Source organism: Branchiostoma floridae, unplaced genomic scaffold (assembly GCF_000003815.2).
Source record: "Branchiostoma floridae strain S238N-H82 unplaced genomic scaffold, Bfl_VNyyK Sc7u5tJ_1499, whole genome shotgun sequence".
Taxonomy (NCBI): Eukaryota; Metazoa; Chordata; class Leptocardii; order Amphioxiformes; family Branchiostomatidae; genus Branchiostoma; species Branchiostoma floridae.
Genome location: NW_023365732.1, coordinates 192,629 through 211,726, shown reverse-complemented (window position 1 = coordinate 211,726; position 19,098 = coordinate 192,629). Strand labels below are relative to the sequence as shown.

The 19,098-nt window shown below is 40.2% G+C and overlaps 2 protein-coding genes across 3 annotated transcripts; one reads left to right on the top strand and one right to left on the bottom strand.

Annotated features, from left to right (window-relative positions):
• Positions 1 to 6,817: 6,817 nt before the first annotated feature.
• On the top strand, positions 6,818 to 9,637 carry LOC118407905. 2 transcript variants are annotated; one of them, XM_035808477.1, is made up of 2 exons: positions 6,818 to 7,849; positions 8,343 to 9,637. In XM_035808477.1, exons 1-2 carry the CDS (start codon positions 7,751 to 7,753, stop codon positions 9,591 to 9,593), a joined length of 1,350 nt encoding a protein of 449 aa, XP_035664370.1. In that variant the 5' UTR covers positions 6,818 to 7,750; the 3' UTR covers positions 9,594 to 9,637. The 2 variants fall into 2 exon arrangements, with proteins under 2 accessions (XP_035664370.1, XP_035664371.1); XM_035808478.1 differs by having other exon boundaries at positions 6,818 to 8,028.
• Positions 9,638 to 11,611: 1,974 nt separating this feature from the next.
• Positions 11,612 to 14,420, bottom strand: LOC118407904. Its single transcript, XM_035808476.1, has 3 exons — positions 14,193 to 14,420; positions 13,056 to 13,216; positions 11,612 to 12,836 (listed from the first exon to the last, which is right to left on the bottom strand). Exons 1-3 carry the CDS (start codon positions 14,400 to 14,402, stop codon positions 11,717 to 11,719), a joined length of 1,491 nt encoding a protein of 496 aa, XP_035664369.1. The 5' UTR covers positions 14,403 to 14,420; the 3' UTR covers positions 11,612 to 11,716.
• Positions 14,421 to 19,098: the final 4,678 nt, after the last annotated feature.

Below are 19,098 nucleotides of genomic sequence, written 5' to 3'. Positions count from 1 at the left end.
GAGCGCGGATGTCATACATATACTCAAATCAACTTGGCCTTACATATATTATATCGGTTATTCATCGGACGCCCCATTACTATATATCTACAGTGTTATGTGTTTGAGATGCAGATGATGTAAATGAACTACTTGAGTACAGCACCACCGTGCACTTGTATTGTATCCATGTTGATTCGATTTTTTAGATGACATCAATGTCCATCAATTTTCGTCCGTTTTAAAAAAAGAACACTTTCTCGACCATACTTTAAAACGTACATACAATGTATTACAATTTGAAGTTAGCCTCCTTCACCGGCCTCTCTGGGGGCATTGGCGGAAGTTGTTGAGGGGGGGGGGTCGATTCGCAATTTTCAGCTGAGAATACGCCGGGAAGGAGAATATGCCGCGAAAGGACAAATGCCGGGAAAGGCATATATGCCGGGAAGCTTGTACTCGCCCCTAGCGTTACAAAGATACAAGTCATCGCGCGACGAGACGTTAACCGGGCTGCCAACGCTGTTAGCGTTTATGACGGGAAGTTCATACATCCATACTAAATGGCTGTAAGAGTATGAAATGGTACTTTGACCGTGCACACCTCTCCCATGCACGGCGGGAGCGTGTACAAGCTCCCCGGCATATATTCCTTTCCCGGCATTTGTCCTTTAGCGGCATATTCTCGATCTCCTTCCCGGCGTATTCTCAGCTGAAAATTGCGAATCGACAACTTCCGCCAATGCCATCAGAGAGGCCGGTGAAGGAGGCTAATTTGAAGTAACTATCCGTATTTCTTCTTGATATCCGGATGTAAGACTTAGTGTGCCAGTAGACGAGAGAGTGGAGAAGGACGTGCACACCCCTCCTTCACCTTAAAAAGTCACGTGCAGGCCAGGCAGACGGCGAGTAACTGTCTGCCTACCATTGTCTTCCAAGACAGATGGATGCCAACAACAACAACAACAATAATATTTCTATATTTCCCTTTCAAATGCTATGAGGTATATTACTTTTAAAGTGCGACGTAATCTTGGGCACCGCAGGATCATTTGATAGGCCCACGTTTGTTACAACATCTTCTAAAACAAGACAACCAAATACATATATAAAATCTATACCGCCTAATGAGCAAAAATTATTATCTTAAGTTTTTACATCCAGTCCTTTTAGTGGCTGATCATTCTTACCATCTTCGTTATCATTTGAATTTCAGACATAGTATGTTATAACATTCCTTTTTGCGCACGCTCGCATCAGTTTTTGGGTAACCACAGGATGTCATCCATGAAATGAAATCAGTGTGGCCTCAAATCATGGTGTCACATTTCAATAAAAAAATCAGAATCTACACATTGCAATAAGCTACCCAGGAGATTTCATCCACATGTGTTTTACAACATTGCTGTACATAGCGAAAACTGGCTCTGGACAACGCTGTGATAAAAGTCATTGGTTAATATTAAAGATATGATCATATTACATAATGATATTACACGATATTGCTTTTTGATTATTTCCACTCATATACAGCAGCTTGGATTTTCCATATATATTGCAAGGTTAAAATCAATCTTGACTTGTCATCCATAAAATCAAATCAGTGTGGTCTTAATTATATATTTATGGTCACCTTTTAGACAAAATCAAAATATACACATTGCAACACGCTAGTAAAATATTTCTTTAATGTGTAATCTATAGCATACATATTTAAGATTTAGGACAATGTCTCTGGACAGTCATTAATTAGCCAAATAGTCTAAATAATGACCACTTGACAATACCATTATGCAGGGGAGTAGACTCTTTTTGTCAACATTAATGGCACGTTTCTTCGTTGAATGAAAATGTCTTTACATAACCTATTATTCTGTGCGAAATACTGCATCAGTGACAAGCGAACTTTGAGCAGAAGGACAGAAAATATAATTCCCACCACCCCCATTGTAAGTGAAATCCCCCACTCACAACCTATACTTTTCATTTTGATATTTGTGAGACATATGTTATTAGTTCACCTATAATCATATGCAGCAAGTGGGTAAAATGTACAAATACATAATACTGAAAAACACATCAAACCTACGCGTCTTTCACGGCAATAACAATGTATATGGTTACATCACCTTAAAGCTGAATGGGAATCTTTACGGCTTATACCCACTTCTACCCTAAACTAGGATATCAATAAGTTCTCGGCCTCACCCAGACATAAAGTGCACAACTCAAACTTTCGGGGCATCATCATCAACAAATTTCAGTAACGATTCGAGCGAACCACCGAACGCGTTCCAGAGCGCACTTTGGTTCGTCGGAGAGTTGGATAAAATGGCGGACAACTCCAGCGGCGGAGGGAAGTGCGCATATTTCAAGACGTCCTCACGGCACAGCAAAGCTGTATTAATACGTTGTGAATATTGCTGTGCAGTGTAATAAGGTAGACTCAACTCATGATGTAGAAAAATGACCGAAAACAGTGACTTTATTTTTTACATTATACCCCTTTAAAGGGATATGTTGTAGAAAATAAAGTCATTGTATTTGGTCATTTAAGTTAGGTGACGACAACAGATATGTGTAAAAAGTACATTTTCCGCAATCAATTTCCAATAATTTGAAATCAAGGGCAGTATTAAAAAATTCCAAAAAACAAACAAAAATCTCTGGGAAACCGTTGCAGTTATTTTGAGCCATCAGGTGGACTCCTCTTGGTTGCAGTCTTATACGATGTTTGCACGCATGTTATGCCGCAGGGGAAATTGATGCCAGTGTCAACAACCCTTGCAAGGCTAGTTCACCAACTCTAACAGCTTTGTTACATGTCAACGGTCACCAACAAAGTGACAGCAGAGATATAAGAATATTGTTTGTATACGTGAAACACTATTTTGTTTGTCTGATGCAAGGCACTAGAGGGGAAAGGGTCCGACAGCACTGGTTCATGCGATGACCGCAGATGATCCTAAACAGATCACGTGCACGGGTTCGGTTCGAATTACATACGTAAGGTCGAACATCGTCGAACAATGTTCGAATTCGACTAGATAAGAAGGTTTTAGCCCGAATTTGAACACTGTGTTTATGACTGTGATGAGAATAATTTAAAGGGCAGTCTCAACATACATGATTTGGCAATCGAACTGACCTCAACTCCTCTAATATTTCTCTCATAGTTCTGGATAGAACGTCGACTAACTCTTTGAATATTCGAAGTTGTCTGGGCAATACTCGCTGGCCGTCGACAGACTTTCGTACAACTGTGCAAGCATAACACCCCCTCGCCGATTGTATACTAGTACCTATCCACAATAATGCCCTCCTTTGATGCTGACGCATTTTGATGGTGTGTTCGTCGCATCATATTATACAAGCAGAGGTTAGGCTCCGGCTGTTTTGACGATTTTTTTAGTCGTTTTTATCAAGCTCTCTTTTTTTTTACTGTTCTTTTTTCGACCGTGAGACATCAAGAAAACAGTATAAAATATAAAGTCCCATAAAAACTACTAAAAAACGTTTAAATAACAGCCGGAGACTAACCTCTGCTTGGACAGTAGTCATATCATTCAAATACATCATGACTTGTGATAATCCCTGCATGGCAGATATAGGAAAATATATCAAAGAATGTGTAGAAATCAGAAATTCCTTCAATAATTGTAAAAGCCTCCAATGATTGTAAGAAAACTTATCCCATACTACAACCCCTGTATTAGTTAGATAAACCTTAAGTTAAGCTATAGAACTGTAGTTATGTAGATGCCATACTTTGTACCTTGTACAATTGTTGTGCAATAAAGTTATATATATCATGGTCATATTGCAAGATTTCGAATTCGCGGCAAAGCAAGACGAATGTGTAGAAGCACCATTTACTACAAAATCAACGCGTTTTGGTGAGTTTTACAACAAACAGACCCTGGCCCTTTGGGTCGGCAATTTCCGGACCTGACTGGAGCCTCCGAGGAGGTGATTTGTTTTTAGAACAGGTGAAAACTAATGCGCGCGCGGATGTCATCCATAAAATCAAGACAGTGTGGCCTAATAGCAGAGGTCATTTACAGCTGCTATTATCTGAGGCTATAATAACTGTTGCATTTTTTCCATTAGTTGGAGATAGTAAATGGCCTTTCTGTAATCACCGAGCTCTCTCCAGGCGACGCACAAATTGGTAAGCGATTTTACAATGTCAGGATGTGCGGTGTTCTTACCATAGATACTCCGCCTCATCTCTAGTGCCTGATCAAAATAGCTGATCGCCTTTCTGTGATCCCCGAGGTTTGTCCAGGCTCCACCCAAGTTGTTAAGTGAGCTGGCGATGTTAGGATGTGCGGTGCGCTTACCATAGGTACTCCGCCTCATCTCTAGTGCCTGTTCATAATAGCTGACCGCCTTTCTGTTATCCCCAAGGTTACTACAGGCGTTACCCAAGTCGATAAGTGAATCGGCGATGTCAGGATGTGCATTGTCCTCACCATAAATACTCCGCTTCATCTGTAGGGACTGTTCATAATAGCTGATCGCCTTTCTGTGATCCCCAAGGTTACTACAGGCGTTACCCAAGTTGTTAAGTGAGGCGGCGATGTTAGGATGTGCGGTGTCCTCACCATAGATACTCCGCCTCATCTGTAATGACTGTTCATGATAGCTGATCGCCTTTCTGTGATCCCCGAGGTTTCTCCAGGTGGCACCCAAGTTGTTAAGTGAGGCGGCGATGTTAGGATGTGCATTGTCCTCCCTACAGATACTCCGCCTCATCTGTAGTGCCTGTTCATAATAGCTGACCGCCTTTCTGTGATCACCAAGGTTTCTCCAGGCGTTGCCCATGTTGTAAAGTGAGCCGGCGATGTCAGGATGTGCATTGTCCTCACCATAGATACTCCTCATCACCTGTAGGGACTGTTCATAATAGCTGATCGCCTTTCTGTGATCCCCAAGGCTACTCCAGGTGGCACCCAAGTTGTTAAGTGAGGCGGCGATGTTAGGATGTGCATTGTCCTCCCTACAGATACTCAGCTTCATCTGTAGTGCCTGTTCATAATAGCTGATCGCTTTTCTGTGATCACCAAGGCTTCCCCAGGCGGTACCCATGTTGTTAAGTGAGGCGGCGATTTCAGGATGTGCAGTGTTCTTACCATAGATACTCCGCCTCATCTGTAATGACTGTGCATAATAGCTGATCGCCTTTCTGTGATCCCCGAGGTCCCTCCAGGCGTTGCCCATGTTGTTAAGTGAGCCGGCGATGTCAGGATGTGCATTGTCCTCACCATAGACACTCCTCAACATCTGTAGGGACTGTTCATAATAGCTGATCGCCTTTCTGTGATCCCAGAGGTTTCTCCAGGCTTCACCCAAGTTGTTAAGTGAGTAGGCGATGTCAGGATGTGCAGTGTCCTCACCATAGATACTCCGCCTCGTCAGTAATGACTGTTCATAATAGCTGATCGCCTTTCCATAATCCCCAAGGTCACTACAGGCGCTACCGATGTTGTTAAGTGAGATAGCGATGTCAGGATGTGCAGTGTCCTCACCATAGATACTCCGCTTCATCTGTAGTGACTGTTCATAATAGCTGATCGCCTTTCTGTTATCCCCAAGGTTACTCCAGGTGGAACCCAAGTTGTTAAGTGAATTGGCGATGTCAGGATGTGCAGTGTCCTCCCCATAGATACTCCGCTTCATCTGTAGGGACTGTTCATAATAGCTGATCGCCTTTCTGTGATCACCAAGGTTACTCCAGGCGTTACCCAAGTTGTTAAGTGAGCTGGCGATGTCAGGATGTGCGGTGCCCTTACAATAGGTACTCCTCATCATCTGTAGTGACTGTTCATAATAGCGTACAGCCTTTTTGTGATCACCAAGGGTCATCAATGCAAAAGCCAAGTCGTCAAGTGAGGCTGCAACATCCCTGTGTGCAGTGTTTTCACCATATTTCGATAAATAATTGTGTAGCGTTTGTTCTGAGCATTTCTTGAGATTTTCAAAGTCACAAAGACTTTTATACACCTTTGCTTTCAGCTCTGAAGAATTGTCAAAGAAGATTAGTGGTTCTTTTAGCGACTGAGCGTCGGTCAACTGTGATAAAAAGTGCTTCAGGGGTCTTTCTGTATAGTAATATCTCATGAGTTGTTTTGGATTTGAGATGTAAAACACTTTCTGCAATTTCTCTTCAATACCCGTAACGGTCGACATTGACCATAAGACTGACATGTTTTCTACCTGACCACGATTGCTCATGTATGTCCGCAGCCTCAGTTCTGCTGATATACTGACTAGCACCATCAGGTGGTGTAAGTTCTCACTATCGATGACTCCACTGTTTCTTAGCTCCTGGATAGTTTCCCAGATTGTAGTCGGTTGTATGTTATGAAGTAGTGCCAAAAAGGACACTGCAAGGCTTGAAAACCGATATATTTCTGTCTTAACATTCCGCAGTTCGGCTGTGAGAGCCTGAGTTTGAAAAGTCGATATATTTTCACCCAGTAAATTGTTTGCCATGACTCGAGAAAAACTCCTATTATTGTTTTGAAGTTGCTGAGCCCATAACGACCTGTACTCATCTACCAATCCCTGGTCTCCTGTGATAAAAGACACATTTGCCAGTATGATAGCGAGATGGTAGCCTTTCTTTAGATGGAGAGTAAGGTCTTCTTTCAGAACGTTGGTCATATTGCTTGGTGTGCGGATGAGTTCGCTTGTTCCTGTACTGTTTCTACCCCTGCCCAAGGGAGTCTTGCATGCATGAGGCATGGCTCCATCGAACGCAAAACCGCGCGGTGTTACTGAGTCATAGAACCAGCTGTCCAGTGGGTCGTCTGAGTAGAAATCATTAAGAGACTTAATACACGCTATTCACGCCGCGGCCATGTTTACACGAAAACGAGGCTTGGAACGCAAGAAAAACAAAATGGCGTCCTCGTGTTCCGTAACACAGTGGACCAAGTACCTAGGCAATATACCGCCCTTGACGTTTGATAGCGTCGACGCATGGGCAAAAAAGTCGGCGAAAATTCCACTGTCACAACAGAAGAAGGGGTATTCAAATTTTATTGAAGGCTATGTGCACGACGTTGAAGGTACGTGGTTTTATGTTGTCTGTTTTGTATCATTACTTTGCCCGAAGACTAGCGCGCGCGGCATACATTACTACTACTGGTGTACTGGATCAGCGCCCCCTGTCGGCACCCAAACAGCATTACACAAGCCTGACATAACTTGCCACACCCCCTGCCGGCTTTGGTTACCGTAATGGTGACGTGACGCTTCTTGTTACCGTGGCGGTAACATAAGGCGGCTGGGGGCGTGGCCAAGTTTTTGCTGCTGGGCGCTGCGGCGCTGGAAGTGCTTGGGGGCCGACGGGGTGCCGATACTAGTTCTAGTAGCTCCGCCTTACGCTCGTCTTCTCCAGTTATAATATTACATCACCGTCCATAGTCATATTGGTGACAGACACCCATTGATATGTTCAGTAATCACTATCTAAATACATGTATATCTAACTGATTATCAGCAGTTCTATTCAATACATGTAATAATATTGATTGAATGAATACCCTTATTCAAATTATTGTAATATTATGAAATACTAGTACACATTGTTTATACTACATTATACTAATGCCATGATGATTATTAAAGATTCCTTTTTATCTATGCACTATGTCTATTTTGTACCAGTATCTATGCTGACATTTAAACAAACTTTTATCTGTAGAAATTACATGTAAATTTTTAAGGTAGTTGCAAAAATATAACTCATTGACATTTTTGAATGATAGTTCAAGTTCAGCAAGAAGGGGATGACGGGTGCAAAATCCGAGCAAAGGCGTACCCCTCTATGAGAAAGAATAACCCACCCTACAAGCTGATGGTTTGTAGAAATGATCACTCCCAAAAAGTTGGGTTGTTGGTTGAATTTTGGCTTGTTGGGAAAGTCAAGCAAATGGTTTTGTTTTTATTGTTCACACAATTTTCTTGTTGTCATTTACCACACATTTCCATGTTTGAGTTTTTTCAGGTACGGTATGCCTCTTAAAAGTGTTTTAACAGGTAAAGATCACTGTTATTTCAATGAATCAATAGTAGACAAGTTTGTTTTGACAAATTAGTAGACAATAAAAATTTGATTATAGACTTTTTTAGAAATGTGTGTGACTGGAAATGTTTCTTACACTTTGTTGGAAAAGGCTATTGTGATTTGTTTGTGAACAATCTGTAAGCCTGTAATATATCTTTATGTTGTGTTGTAATTTACAGTCGATTATGTAGTTAACTCAGACACTGTTAGAACAGATTGGTGTAATTTGTGAATAAAATGTAGGATGGTATCTTATATATTACTTAATTGATGTTTTTATTTACAGGTAAGTCTGACAGATGCAGAGATCATTCATTCATCCCAATGCGAATGCAAGGCCGGAAATGGCCACTGCAGCCACATCATAGGCCTGTTGTACATGGTGTGCCATTTCCAAAAGCTGGGGCTGCAGTCTGTGCCGGCGGTGCATAGTAAAACCTCCCTACCACAGACCTGGCATGTACCATCCAGGACTGAGGGGCTGACACCCAAACCAGTTGATTCGCTAAACATCAGTAAAGTAAAGCCTGTGCAGCAGCCCACCAAGAGGAGACGGGTGTCTGAGGGTCTCGTGCCCAAGGTATACTGCCCAGTACCAACACCTATACCTTGGGCACCTTTCACAGCATCCCTTCTGGAGCAGTTACAATCAATCAAATCCAATGCACAAATCACAAAGGTTCTACCGCAGTCCCAAAACATGCCAACTGTGAGCACTAAGTTTGGTCCTGTACCCCTTGGCTCTCCCATATCCTACCAGCAGAGGCTGGAACTAAAGGATGGTGACATTATTAAACATCCAAGTCACCCCACATTTCCCACATTTGCACTACCCCCATTAGAGTCCACATTCTCATATGTGCTAAGACAGGCAGAGCAAGAAATGTTCCTAGGTTTGCATGTTACAGAGGAACAAGCTCTGGAAGTAGAGCTTAACACCAGGGAACAGAGTCACAGCAAACTGTGGCATGATGTGAGGAAAAACAGGATAACTTCTTCAGTATTTAAACAGGTGTGTTCTAGACAAGGGGATCATGACAGCCTTGCACTAAGATTACTGACTAGTAAGGGCATACAGACATCTGCCATGAAATTTGGCATTGAGCATGAGCCAGAAGCTGCCAAATTGTATTCTGAAGTCACTGGCAACAATGTCTACCTGTCTGGGTTTGTGATCAACCCATCTGCCCCACACCTGGGAGCATCACCTGATAGGAAAGTGTATGACCCAAATTCTGAAACCCCTCATGGCCTATTAGAAATAAAGTGCCCTGACAAAGACTCATTCTATTCATGCCCCTACTTAAAGAAGCAAAACAATGGCACCTACAAACTAAAATCCACCCACAGTTACTACTACCAGGTGATGGGGCAGATGGGCCTGACAGGGGAGAAGTGGTGCGACTTTCTGGTGAAGTGTAGGGACGACTATCATTTGGAGCGCATTGCATTTAACGAAGATCTGTGGTGCTCTATGAAAACTGCCCTAGATAGTTTCTTCTTCCTGTTCCATCTGCCACAGATGTGCAAAAACTAACATGTCAATCAAAATCTGAAGTTAACAAAATTCTGAAGATGACTTAGATAAGATATATCCCTTCAGAAAGAGAAAAATATGTTTTAAACTATGGAAATGTAATCTATCTAATTTGCAATATATAACTTGCAATGCTCACTTCTATGTATTAGTAGCATGTCACAAATATGATTCCTACCATTTACTGAATGAGTTTGTGACCTTCTCTAATTGAATATGTAAATAAGGTTGTCATGTATATAATCTATATGAAGTCATTATCTACCATTTCAAAAAAGCATATGTTGTTAATATTACAGTATTTTCAATGCCTTCCAAATGATAGTCGGCCCTACACTTCAAACTAACAGCACCGCTCCTCCTCCATAACTGCCTAAATAGCTTTCAATTTGTACATGTAGTCATGAAGTTGACATTCAGAGATGACACCAAGCTCAAGATTTCTTAATGACTAAATGAATTTATTGCCTTTCATTGTATATTTATGCTCTTAGAAACATGTATGTACAGTTATCAGGCAATAAAGCTTAATAAGTGGCGGCTGCTGGCCCATGCTCAATGCCAATAAGAATATGATATCAACAATGGCTAATGAATCCTGGTCTGTACAGGTTCAATTTTTCTCACTTCTTAAGACATATAAAGACAGGTTGATGTTACAAAACATTGCTTAATAATATATAATTACACAAGAAATATGTTTTTTGTGCAAATCAAATATCAACTAGAGACTTTATTCTGTACAAACTTGCAGGCATATTTGTAAAAAGGTGGACTCAGATGCAGATTATAAAATATAAAAAAAATACCCATCATATGAAATACATTCTACAATATACAATATATAATATGATAACACTTATCTTCTATCTTTTTTCAAGTAACAATAGTATAATGTATCTGAAACAGCAAGAAGTAAAACACCATTTAGAAAACATGTGGTTACGGTAATAAATCATTACCAGTTGGTATTTAGGCTAGTTTATTTGGACAACTAAAGAATGGTAGATTTGTTGAAAGCATCTTGTACATAGTTTCCCAACGTAACACCTTCATTACATGAGTACACAGTATTCAACTAATGGATTAGGAAAAATATTGCCTCAGACTACCTTACAATGTTACAAGGTTGGAGACATTTCAGTTTGTTGGTACAACATGATCATTTGCAAACCACATCTGGTCATATATAAAATGCCATTGTGAATAAATGTAATGTCAGGATTCATAAAATCTGCTGTATCTATTTGATTCTGTTCAATATGTATTGTTTTACAAATAATGATTTGGTCTTAAGACATATATATTTAATCATACCATACAACTTTGGTATTCATAGAAATATAAGATAAGTTAGTTACAATAGGAGTGTTGTTGATAAGACTATGCCAGAGTCTACAACAGGATAAAAACATACATGAAGAACTATAGATTCAAATTTATGTTTATGAGGGTGGGATATACAGAATACAACACGGTCATATATGTCATATACACATGTTTCCATGTAAAATGCACCAGAAGTTGAGAAAATTTGGTGCCCTCAGACAAAAATTAACCCAAAGACAAGAGTAATATTGAGAGCACACGTCTTTCCATGCGAAAATTGCGCCAGAAGTTAAGAAAATTTGGTGCCCTCGAAAAGATTATTAATGCTTTGAGATATAGACTCCAAGCTTCATACATTTAAATGGTTTCTAAGCACTATTGAGCACAAACAATTGTATATAACATATTCTTTTCTGATACAAGACCTACTGGACGATAAACAAGCATTTTGTAGTCTTGAATGTTACAGTGCCAAGAACAATATAATAGGGGCTTTTCTAATACTTAGTAATAGATGTTGTCAAATTTGTTTTAATCATGCCTTTGTCTCAGGAATTTCTAACACAATTTGGTGACCCACTTCAGGAGAATACATGAAGAACTCCAAAAAAATGTGAGGGGCAGAAAGTAGCATCAAATGTTAATATTGAGTAGAATAACTGGTACAAAAAAATGTATTATGAATTTTTGGTCTTCATTTCATCTTTATACTTTTTAGTGCGATGCAAACAAATAAACCACATTTTTGATGGAGGAGTCCCATTTTCACTTGCTTCATCTATCAACTTCCCTTATTAGAATAAGGGTCCCCTGAAATTTGTCAGAATCGAACAAGTAGTCCAAATCTGGTTGATTGACGGAGCAAGTGAAAGTGGGACTACTCCATCAAAAATGTGGTATTCCTTTACCCGCCTGATGGCCCTCTCCACATGTATTCTCAACCTAGCTATCTCATGGGTCTGACTAACTTCAGTGGCAGAGAACTTTCCTTTCTTGCCAAGGAATGGGGGGATCACTAACATTGCTTGTTTATTGTCCAGTAGGTCCTGTATCAGAAACCCCTTATCAGCCATAACAGAATCATTAGGCTCAATAAGGTCAACTATTCCTGATCTAGCTGTGATTTCTTTATCTGATATACATCCAGTATACAGTGTGCTGACAAAGGACAGGACCCCACATGGTGTAATTCCGATTAAACCCTTAAATGTTGTGTGGCTTTTGTACTGTGAATATGTTTCAGAATTAAGTACCTTAGAACTTGGAGTCTGCACCTTTAGCTCTGTACAGTCAAGTATAACTCTTGTCTTTGGGTAGGTCTTACGGAAACATTCTGGCATATTCTTATCAACAACACTCCGAGAAGGCCAAATTGCCAAACTGCCCAACATGAAGTACAAATAATTTGCCCAGGTGATTAACAACCTACTAACAGAAGACTGGGACACACCAAACCTAACAGCTAAATCATTCTCTGCAAGACCCTGCCTCACACGGCACAAAAACATGAAAAACTGGTCAATAAGAGGAAGACTTGAATCATTAAAAGATGACATTCTAACATTGTTCATATTAGATGAATGTCTCTGCATCTGAGTCCACCTGATCATGTTATTAGCTGAAGGTTCTAAAGATGTGAAAACGCTAACTAATGTTTGATAATTATTAAAGCCAGTGTAAAAACTAATTGCTTGGGGGTCAGAAGAAAATCTATCAAGGAAAAACTTTTCCTGCTCCAGTTGTCTAACCTTTTCCTGCAGTCTGGCAATCTCTGCCTGGGCAGCTGCCAGCTGACTCTCTGCAGGAACAGGGGTGGAGGAATAGTCATGGTCAGCTGATGGTGCCGGTGTAGTGTGTACTGGACCATCAGCTGCCACTCCTTCATCACAGCCTACACATGGGTCTGGAGCAACACTGAAATACAAAACAGAAAATTCTATGAGCTATGGAGATGAAAACCTGCAAAACTATCAACATTCCATAATGTATTGCATAATTCTGAGTTTTTTTAAATTTGACATATTTTTACATGTCAGTGGATAACAATGACTGGATGTATGCGTAAATAAACTTTATTATTGCAACATAGATATGAGCAATGTAGGTCAGTACACAAATATGATAAAGTCTTACTCATTGGAACGCTTCTTTGGCGCGGGCCTCTCAGTAGTCGTTTTTGTCCACTGGAATACTGATGGTATGACTCCTGGCCTGAGCCGTGTTAGACCGGACAGTGTTCTGAGAAAGTCTTTCTCATGGAAATGTTCGGAGCACACACGGGTTGCAGAAGATATCTAGAATTGATTGAAGAACATGTTGTATATTGGTTGTGATCATTCAGAATATATTGTAATATACAAATATTACCATATTCAGATTTCTGTTCACTATCTGTATATATATTTACTGTTTGATTACACATCAATAGCTCAGACTAGGGGTGGGTACCGGTACAGAAAACTCAGGTCCTAGCTCAGACCATTAGTCAATAAAGTAGATAATTTATTATGAGACCATCTTAGACAAAGATACTCAAATCAAAAGTCTCTTCCAATTAAACATCTGCTTGAAGGGTATATTTATAAAGACCACTTCATTGGATTAGCTTTAGTGTATAATATATATATTATGTAATACTATATACATGTATCTTATTTGTTGCTAGTTAACCGAATTTTGTAAGGTATCAAATGTGATATACTACATGTACTGAATGTAATCACAACTTCAAATAAGCTGGTGTGTCTGAGATTTGTGCGAGAAATATAACGCCTTACATTTTAATAGGCACAAGTCCGCACTGCACGAGTCTCAAAATTCAATTGAAAATGCCGATATTGACGGCGGAAAGTTTGCTAAGAAAGGAACATGAAATGCTTATACAGTAAGGAAACTTCGCAGACATACAGGGACATTTTCTTGAGTATTCACGGGCAGTGGCTGATCTTTAAACACCGACAAGACTGTGCGAGCGATATTTTGCGGGGCCTTTATGGATATTCGCTAGAAAATACGCAAGTAAACAAAGGTCCAAACAAAGAAAATGTCACTTTGGATGCTTGGATCGACTTGAAACTCAGGATTTACAAATAGGAGACAACTCGGAGCATATTCTGAGAAAAAAGTCTGAGATTTGTGCGGCGAGAACTTGTCCACAAAAGATAATAGCTTAGAAACTGTCACACCCAGTTAACGCCCCTGCCCCTCCCCCACCCCAACATGCATGTAACGTTACACCAACCACAACATTACGAAATAATGCGAAAATACCTTGAAATTCTTTCCGACATCTCTGCGGATCTTTACAATCCATTCTCTGCGCTGTTGCTTGTCATGAGGGATACGGTGAAATGTGAGTTTTTTACCGATATCGTAGCGCGAATCGCTAACACAGGATGGCACACAACAGTGGTACGCCGCCATATTGTCCCGATGTTGTTCGTGCGTTCCACGCCTCGTTTTGGTGCTAGATTGCGTCATACGTGAATAGGGCGTATCGCCATGGCAGGGAGGATGGTCTCACCTAAATTTATCACCTTCAGATGCAGATAATGTGTGAGGTTACGGAAATAACTAACATTTTCCTCAGTTTCCTTATCTATTAAAATGGCAAACTCCAGATCAGAGTAGGGTGTAACCAATCCTGTAGCTTGTGAACCCAAACCTATCATGGCGTACTTACAGGGAGGGGGGCGCATTACCCCCATGCATTCATCTACAAGGCCAGCTATGAACACTTTACGCTGATGAACTATTGTCTGACACAATGCTTTGATTGCTTCCACCCTCTTCATCTCGACATCTTTTATCTTTGGGTCCTCATCATCAAGGCTATAAGCTTCTTGTTCAATTCTTGTGATCTCTTTTTGTACATAGCCCCTATCCGCCTTCAACATCAATTTGTGTTTCTCTGTATCATCACTGTCTACCTTCTGTTCGATCTTTAGGACTTCCTTAACAAATGCATGAGTTATTTCCTTGATTGCTTCCTCAATATCTTCTCTACTCGATCTTACCAGTGCCGCATTACAGAGTGCTGCAGCCTTGGTGAAGTCGCCTCCGTCCTTTGACTGGATTCCTCTTTTGAGATAGACTCTGCCTAACATGTACAGGGTCTCTACTTCTTCCATGTGTTGACCTGTAAGTTACACATCATCATTTGTATGTTTTTACTTCTTCGTAGTGATTTTATATCTGCTGTGTGCATTGTTAAGTAACTCTACTTCAGGCCTTCTAGACCCACTAGAATGGCTCCCAGTAGCTGAACTGCACAAAAAGGACAAAGCTACTCTCGTCTACAAGGCCCTGAACGGTTTGACCCCTCCCTACATCACTGCAATGTTCACACAGCTATCACATGTTCACACACACAATACCCGCCTCAGGGCACAAGGTGGTCTTCAGTTGCCCAAGACTAAACTGGAATACAGAAGATGAGCCTTTTCTTTCTCTGGGGCGGCACTGTGGAACTCACTGCGGTGAACATAGTTAGGTGTGTCGAAAAGAATCATTTAGGATCACGGACTATTTACAAGCATTTACTTTAAAATTCTTTGAACCAAAGACTCACCTTTGACATGAACAGACTTGAGCGCAGCTGCAAAACTTTGTTCTGCCTTGTCCAGGTCTCCAGTCTGCAGGGCCCTGCAGCCATCCTGTAGGTGTTCTTTGTATACACTGTAAATATGTCGTCATAAGATAAAACTATTACGAAATATATCATTCGAATCGTATTTAACTTTTAGAAAAGCGCATGTTGGATACAAGTGAAGCTAGTGGTGCGTACCTAAACTCGTATTCAGGTTCAGGTCCGGATTCAAGTTCAGCAGTTCAGGTTCAGGTCCGGACTTATAAGTCCGGACCTGAACCCATCATTGCATATTATGTGCACAAGAAAGTTTTCTTTTTTTAGGGGGAGGGAGGATGGTGCATATAAAATTGCATGTTAGCATGAACTGAAATGCAATGTGAAAAATACATGCAACTTATATACAGCCAGTGTAAACACAAAATATTTTTGGCTTTTTCCAGTACAAATTTCACTGTCTATGGAAGGTTTTAGATGGTTTAGAACAAGAAAAAGGAATATAAGTGACACTGTGACAGATAGCTTTTTGCAAGTCCGGACTCTCAAGTCCGGACATTTAGGTTTTCTTTGGACTTGGACCTAAACATTTTTAGGTCCAATTCCAAGTCCGGGCTTTAGGTACGCACCACTAAGTGAAGCTTTAGTAACCATGGATGTCAAATGTAATAACACAAATTTTTGCATTGAATCTATTGGCACATATGGTATCTATCTATGTTGCCCTCTTTCTCAGCTACATCGGTCACATGTTTGAAATTCCTATGACGAAAGAAAATATTCACTTTCAAAGTTTCAAATACAACGCGGTTCCTTAAAAACTGCTAGTGGGCCCAAAGATATACCATTTATTCATTAAGAGGCATCTACCATGAAGGGGCATCTCCAGAGAACGGAATAAGGAACCGGAATTTTTGCTGCAGTACAGCAAGCCACCGAAAGGTCCGCAATCAACATACGCTTTGTTTTTGCCCACCTACCCAAATACCGAATATCATAAAGCTTCTTGAGTTGTCTGCGTATATTTTCATTAGCATACAGGTTAGGGTCATCTCTTCAGTTTTTGAACGAATTAATATGCAGAGAATTTACATTTAACAGCCATTTTAAACACTTGCGAAAACAAAACAAAACTAGAAAGGCCGGTATTTGCTTAGGAGCAAATTCAGCTATTTTCACTCCGCTCTCCCCTTTATGCAAAAATGGACTTTTCCAAAATTGAACTTGAAAAATCCAATGTGAGTACTGTGCCGTAATCAAACTTTTATTTCTTTATTACAACACGCACACAGCATGCTAATGTTTCACACATTAACAAAGCAAGCACCGTTTTACTTCAAGAAAAAAAAAAATTATGTCACAAACGGAAATTTTCTACAGATGCAACACTTTATGCGACCCTAAACGTTGGTATTACGTACCCACAGCAGACAATAGCGTGGTTATGATTAAAGTTTTCCTGCTTATTTACACAAGGCAAGGGAAATTACTGCACTTATTCAAGGTTGTCACAAGCATAACTAATCTTCATACAAGCAGACCTCTCCAAACAAACTGCACTACACTTTTAACTCTTTACCAAGATATGCTTATTAGCCGTTTTTAGCGAAGTGCAATTTAAAAAAAAATCCGATTGGATATCATGGCTGCACTGCAATTACATTATCATTACAAATACATATAAATGTATGCACATTGTATTCAGACAAAAAGGATCGCATTCTGTTTTTATACTTAGAGTTACTCAGCTAATACATTATATTGATGAACAAAGCTAATTAGCGACTGTATGTTTGCACGGAGTCTGTTTTGCATATCTAAATGTTTTGCATGCTTTTTGTCTGAAAAAAGGATGCAGCAATTGCAGTTATTATACGTCTGTTATAAACTTAACGTCCCATTTATTTTCCACATAAACTAATCAGTTTATGATTATCTAATTATTCTGATTAACTGTTTGTAGTACAGTGCATTACTAAATTACACAGCATATACCATGACGTGGTGTCTGAAAAGTCATAAAAACTTATTCATGTCTGTCATGAAATACAATGTTTGAACTCATGGTTGGTATAATAATATCTCTAATTGTCACTTAGTTTAATAGTTACAATATTGTCCCAAATAGCCTAATCATACATAAAGCTGGTGTTCTGTCACAGTAACACTTCTTGTACGTGACTTTGCTATCCTCTCCTTGGTGTCTGTTGATGCCAACTTTGTAGCCAGTTGACTATTGTGTTCTCTGACAGGCCAGACTTCGTGGAATTAGTTGAGTTCGAGCACCCGACCAATAATGAATTTAGCACTGTCAAATTGACACCCTCTATCAAGGCACAACCACACCTGTCTGCACAACAGTCCTGGTGGTGTATCCTCTTCCTCCAGTGGAAAAAAGAATAGAATACAATAATTAGTATTTCCTTTGTGTAATTTCATGTACTGCCACCCAGAGTAAAAGGAAGATCCTTTTTGTTTGTTGATTAGAAAAAAAGCCACACCTGATTACATATATTCTTGTACAACCAACCTGAATGGACAATTCACAACATAGTGTAACGTTTGTACTGGTAGATTTGCCCTTGAAAATCTGTACTATCATATAACGTTACTATGGAAGAGAACTACTGTACACTTTTCACCGATAATTAGTAGAATCATATCATAATGTTTAATTAGTAGAATTGTAAGATATACTCTGTATTCTTTCTTTTTTCGTTGCAGTTTAAAGTTGGCCATACAAAATTGACTGTACTTTTTGTCGTGTCAATAAAGCTTGATGATACAATACTAGTACTGCCTCATCAGTCACTGCAAAGCGCAACAATATTCCATGCATGCGCTCCCACTTACCGCGGCATTCTGACGCTACGGTATCGCTTATCCAGACACTCTAAACGTGGGTAAATCAAACAAAAACTACACAATAACGACGACAAGTTACCCAAATTTGTTACTGCGTTTGTGTATTGTTGCCAATTTTAAGATAAACAGTACAATTTTTCACTTACTTTTAACGGACTTCTTCCCGGCGACATATATGTACTCCCAGCCGCTAAGTTGAAAAACCCTTCCTCATTGGCTATACCCGAGCTGACCAATCAGGTCATCGCTTCCGCTAAGTGTCGGGCGCATATTGGTTCCCTTCTAAATTCAATTAGCAACAATGCACAGCTGCATGTAAACAGCATACGTCACGCGCGGAAACGTCCATAACCATATATGGTGCAACGGACGCACGTGCAAACGTGACCATATATGGTTACACGCGCGAAACGCGAGCTCGGTGAAAATATGCGTAGATACCCGCCAAATTGGCTTTTAAATGATTTTGAAGTGACGTTTGGCCAAAAATAATACCGGGGTCCTTTTAATAAGTATCTCACGCAGTATCATACCAACTTTCAAGTCATCTGGACGTAATACCTGGGCACGGGAGACATGAATATACAGCCGGGCCAGAAAATGACCTTAAAACATCCCTAAAATCATTGTAAAGGTATCTATCAAAAAAATGAGAAAAACGGGTCTGGGTATTGGCCCACTGTACCCTTGTGCCAAATTTCAGGCCATTTGGTCCAGGAACGACGG

Bases quoted from the DNA above. Each gene is read 5' to 3' on its own strand.
- LOC118407905 (XM_035808477.1), top strand. From the start codon at position 7,751: ATGATAGTTCAAGTTCAGCAAGAAGGGGATGACGGGTGCAAAATCCGA. The intron at 7,850-8,342 runs GTTTGTAGAAAT...TTTTATTTACAG, and splicing joins ACCCACCCTACAAGCTGATG to GTAAGTCTGACAGATGCAGA.
- LOC118407904 (XM_035808476.1), bottom strand. From the start codon at position 14,402: ATGACGCAATCTAGCACCAAAACGAGGCGTGGAACGCACGAACAACAT. The intron at 13,217-14,192 runs GTATTTTCGCAT...AATCAATTCTAG, and splicing joins ATGTCGGAAAGAATTTCAAG to ATATCTTCTGCAACCCGTGT. The intron at 12,837-13,055 runs GTAAGACTTTAT...TTTGTATTTCAG, and splicing joins CCAAAGAAGCGTTCCAATGA to TGTTGCTCCAGACCCATGTG.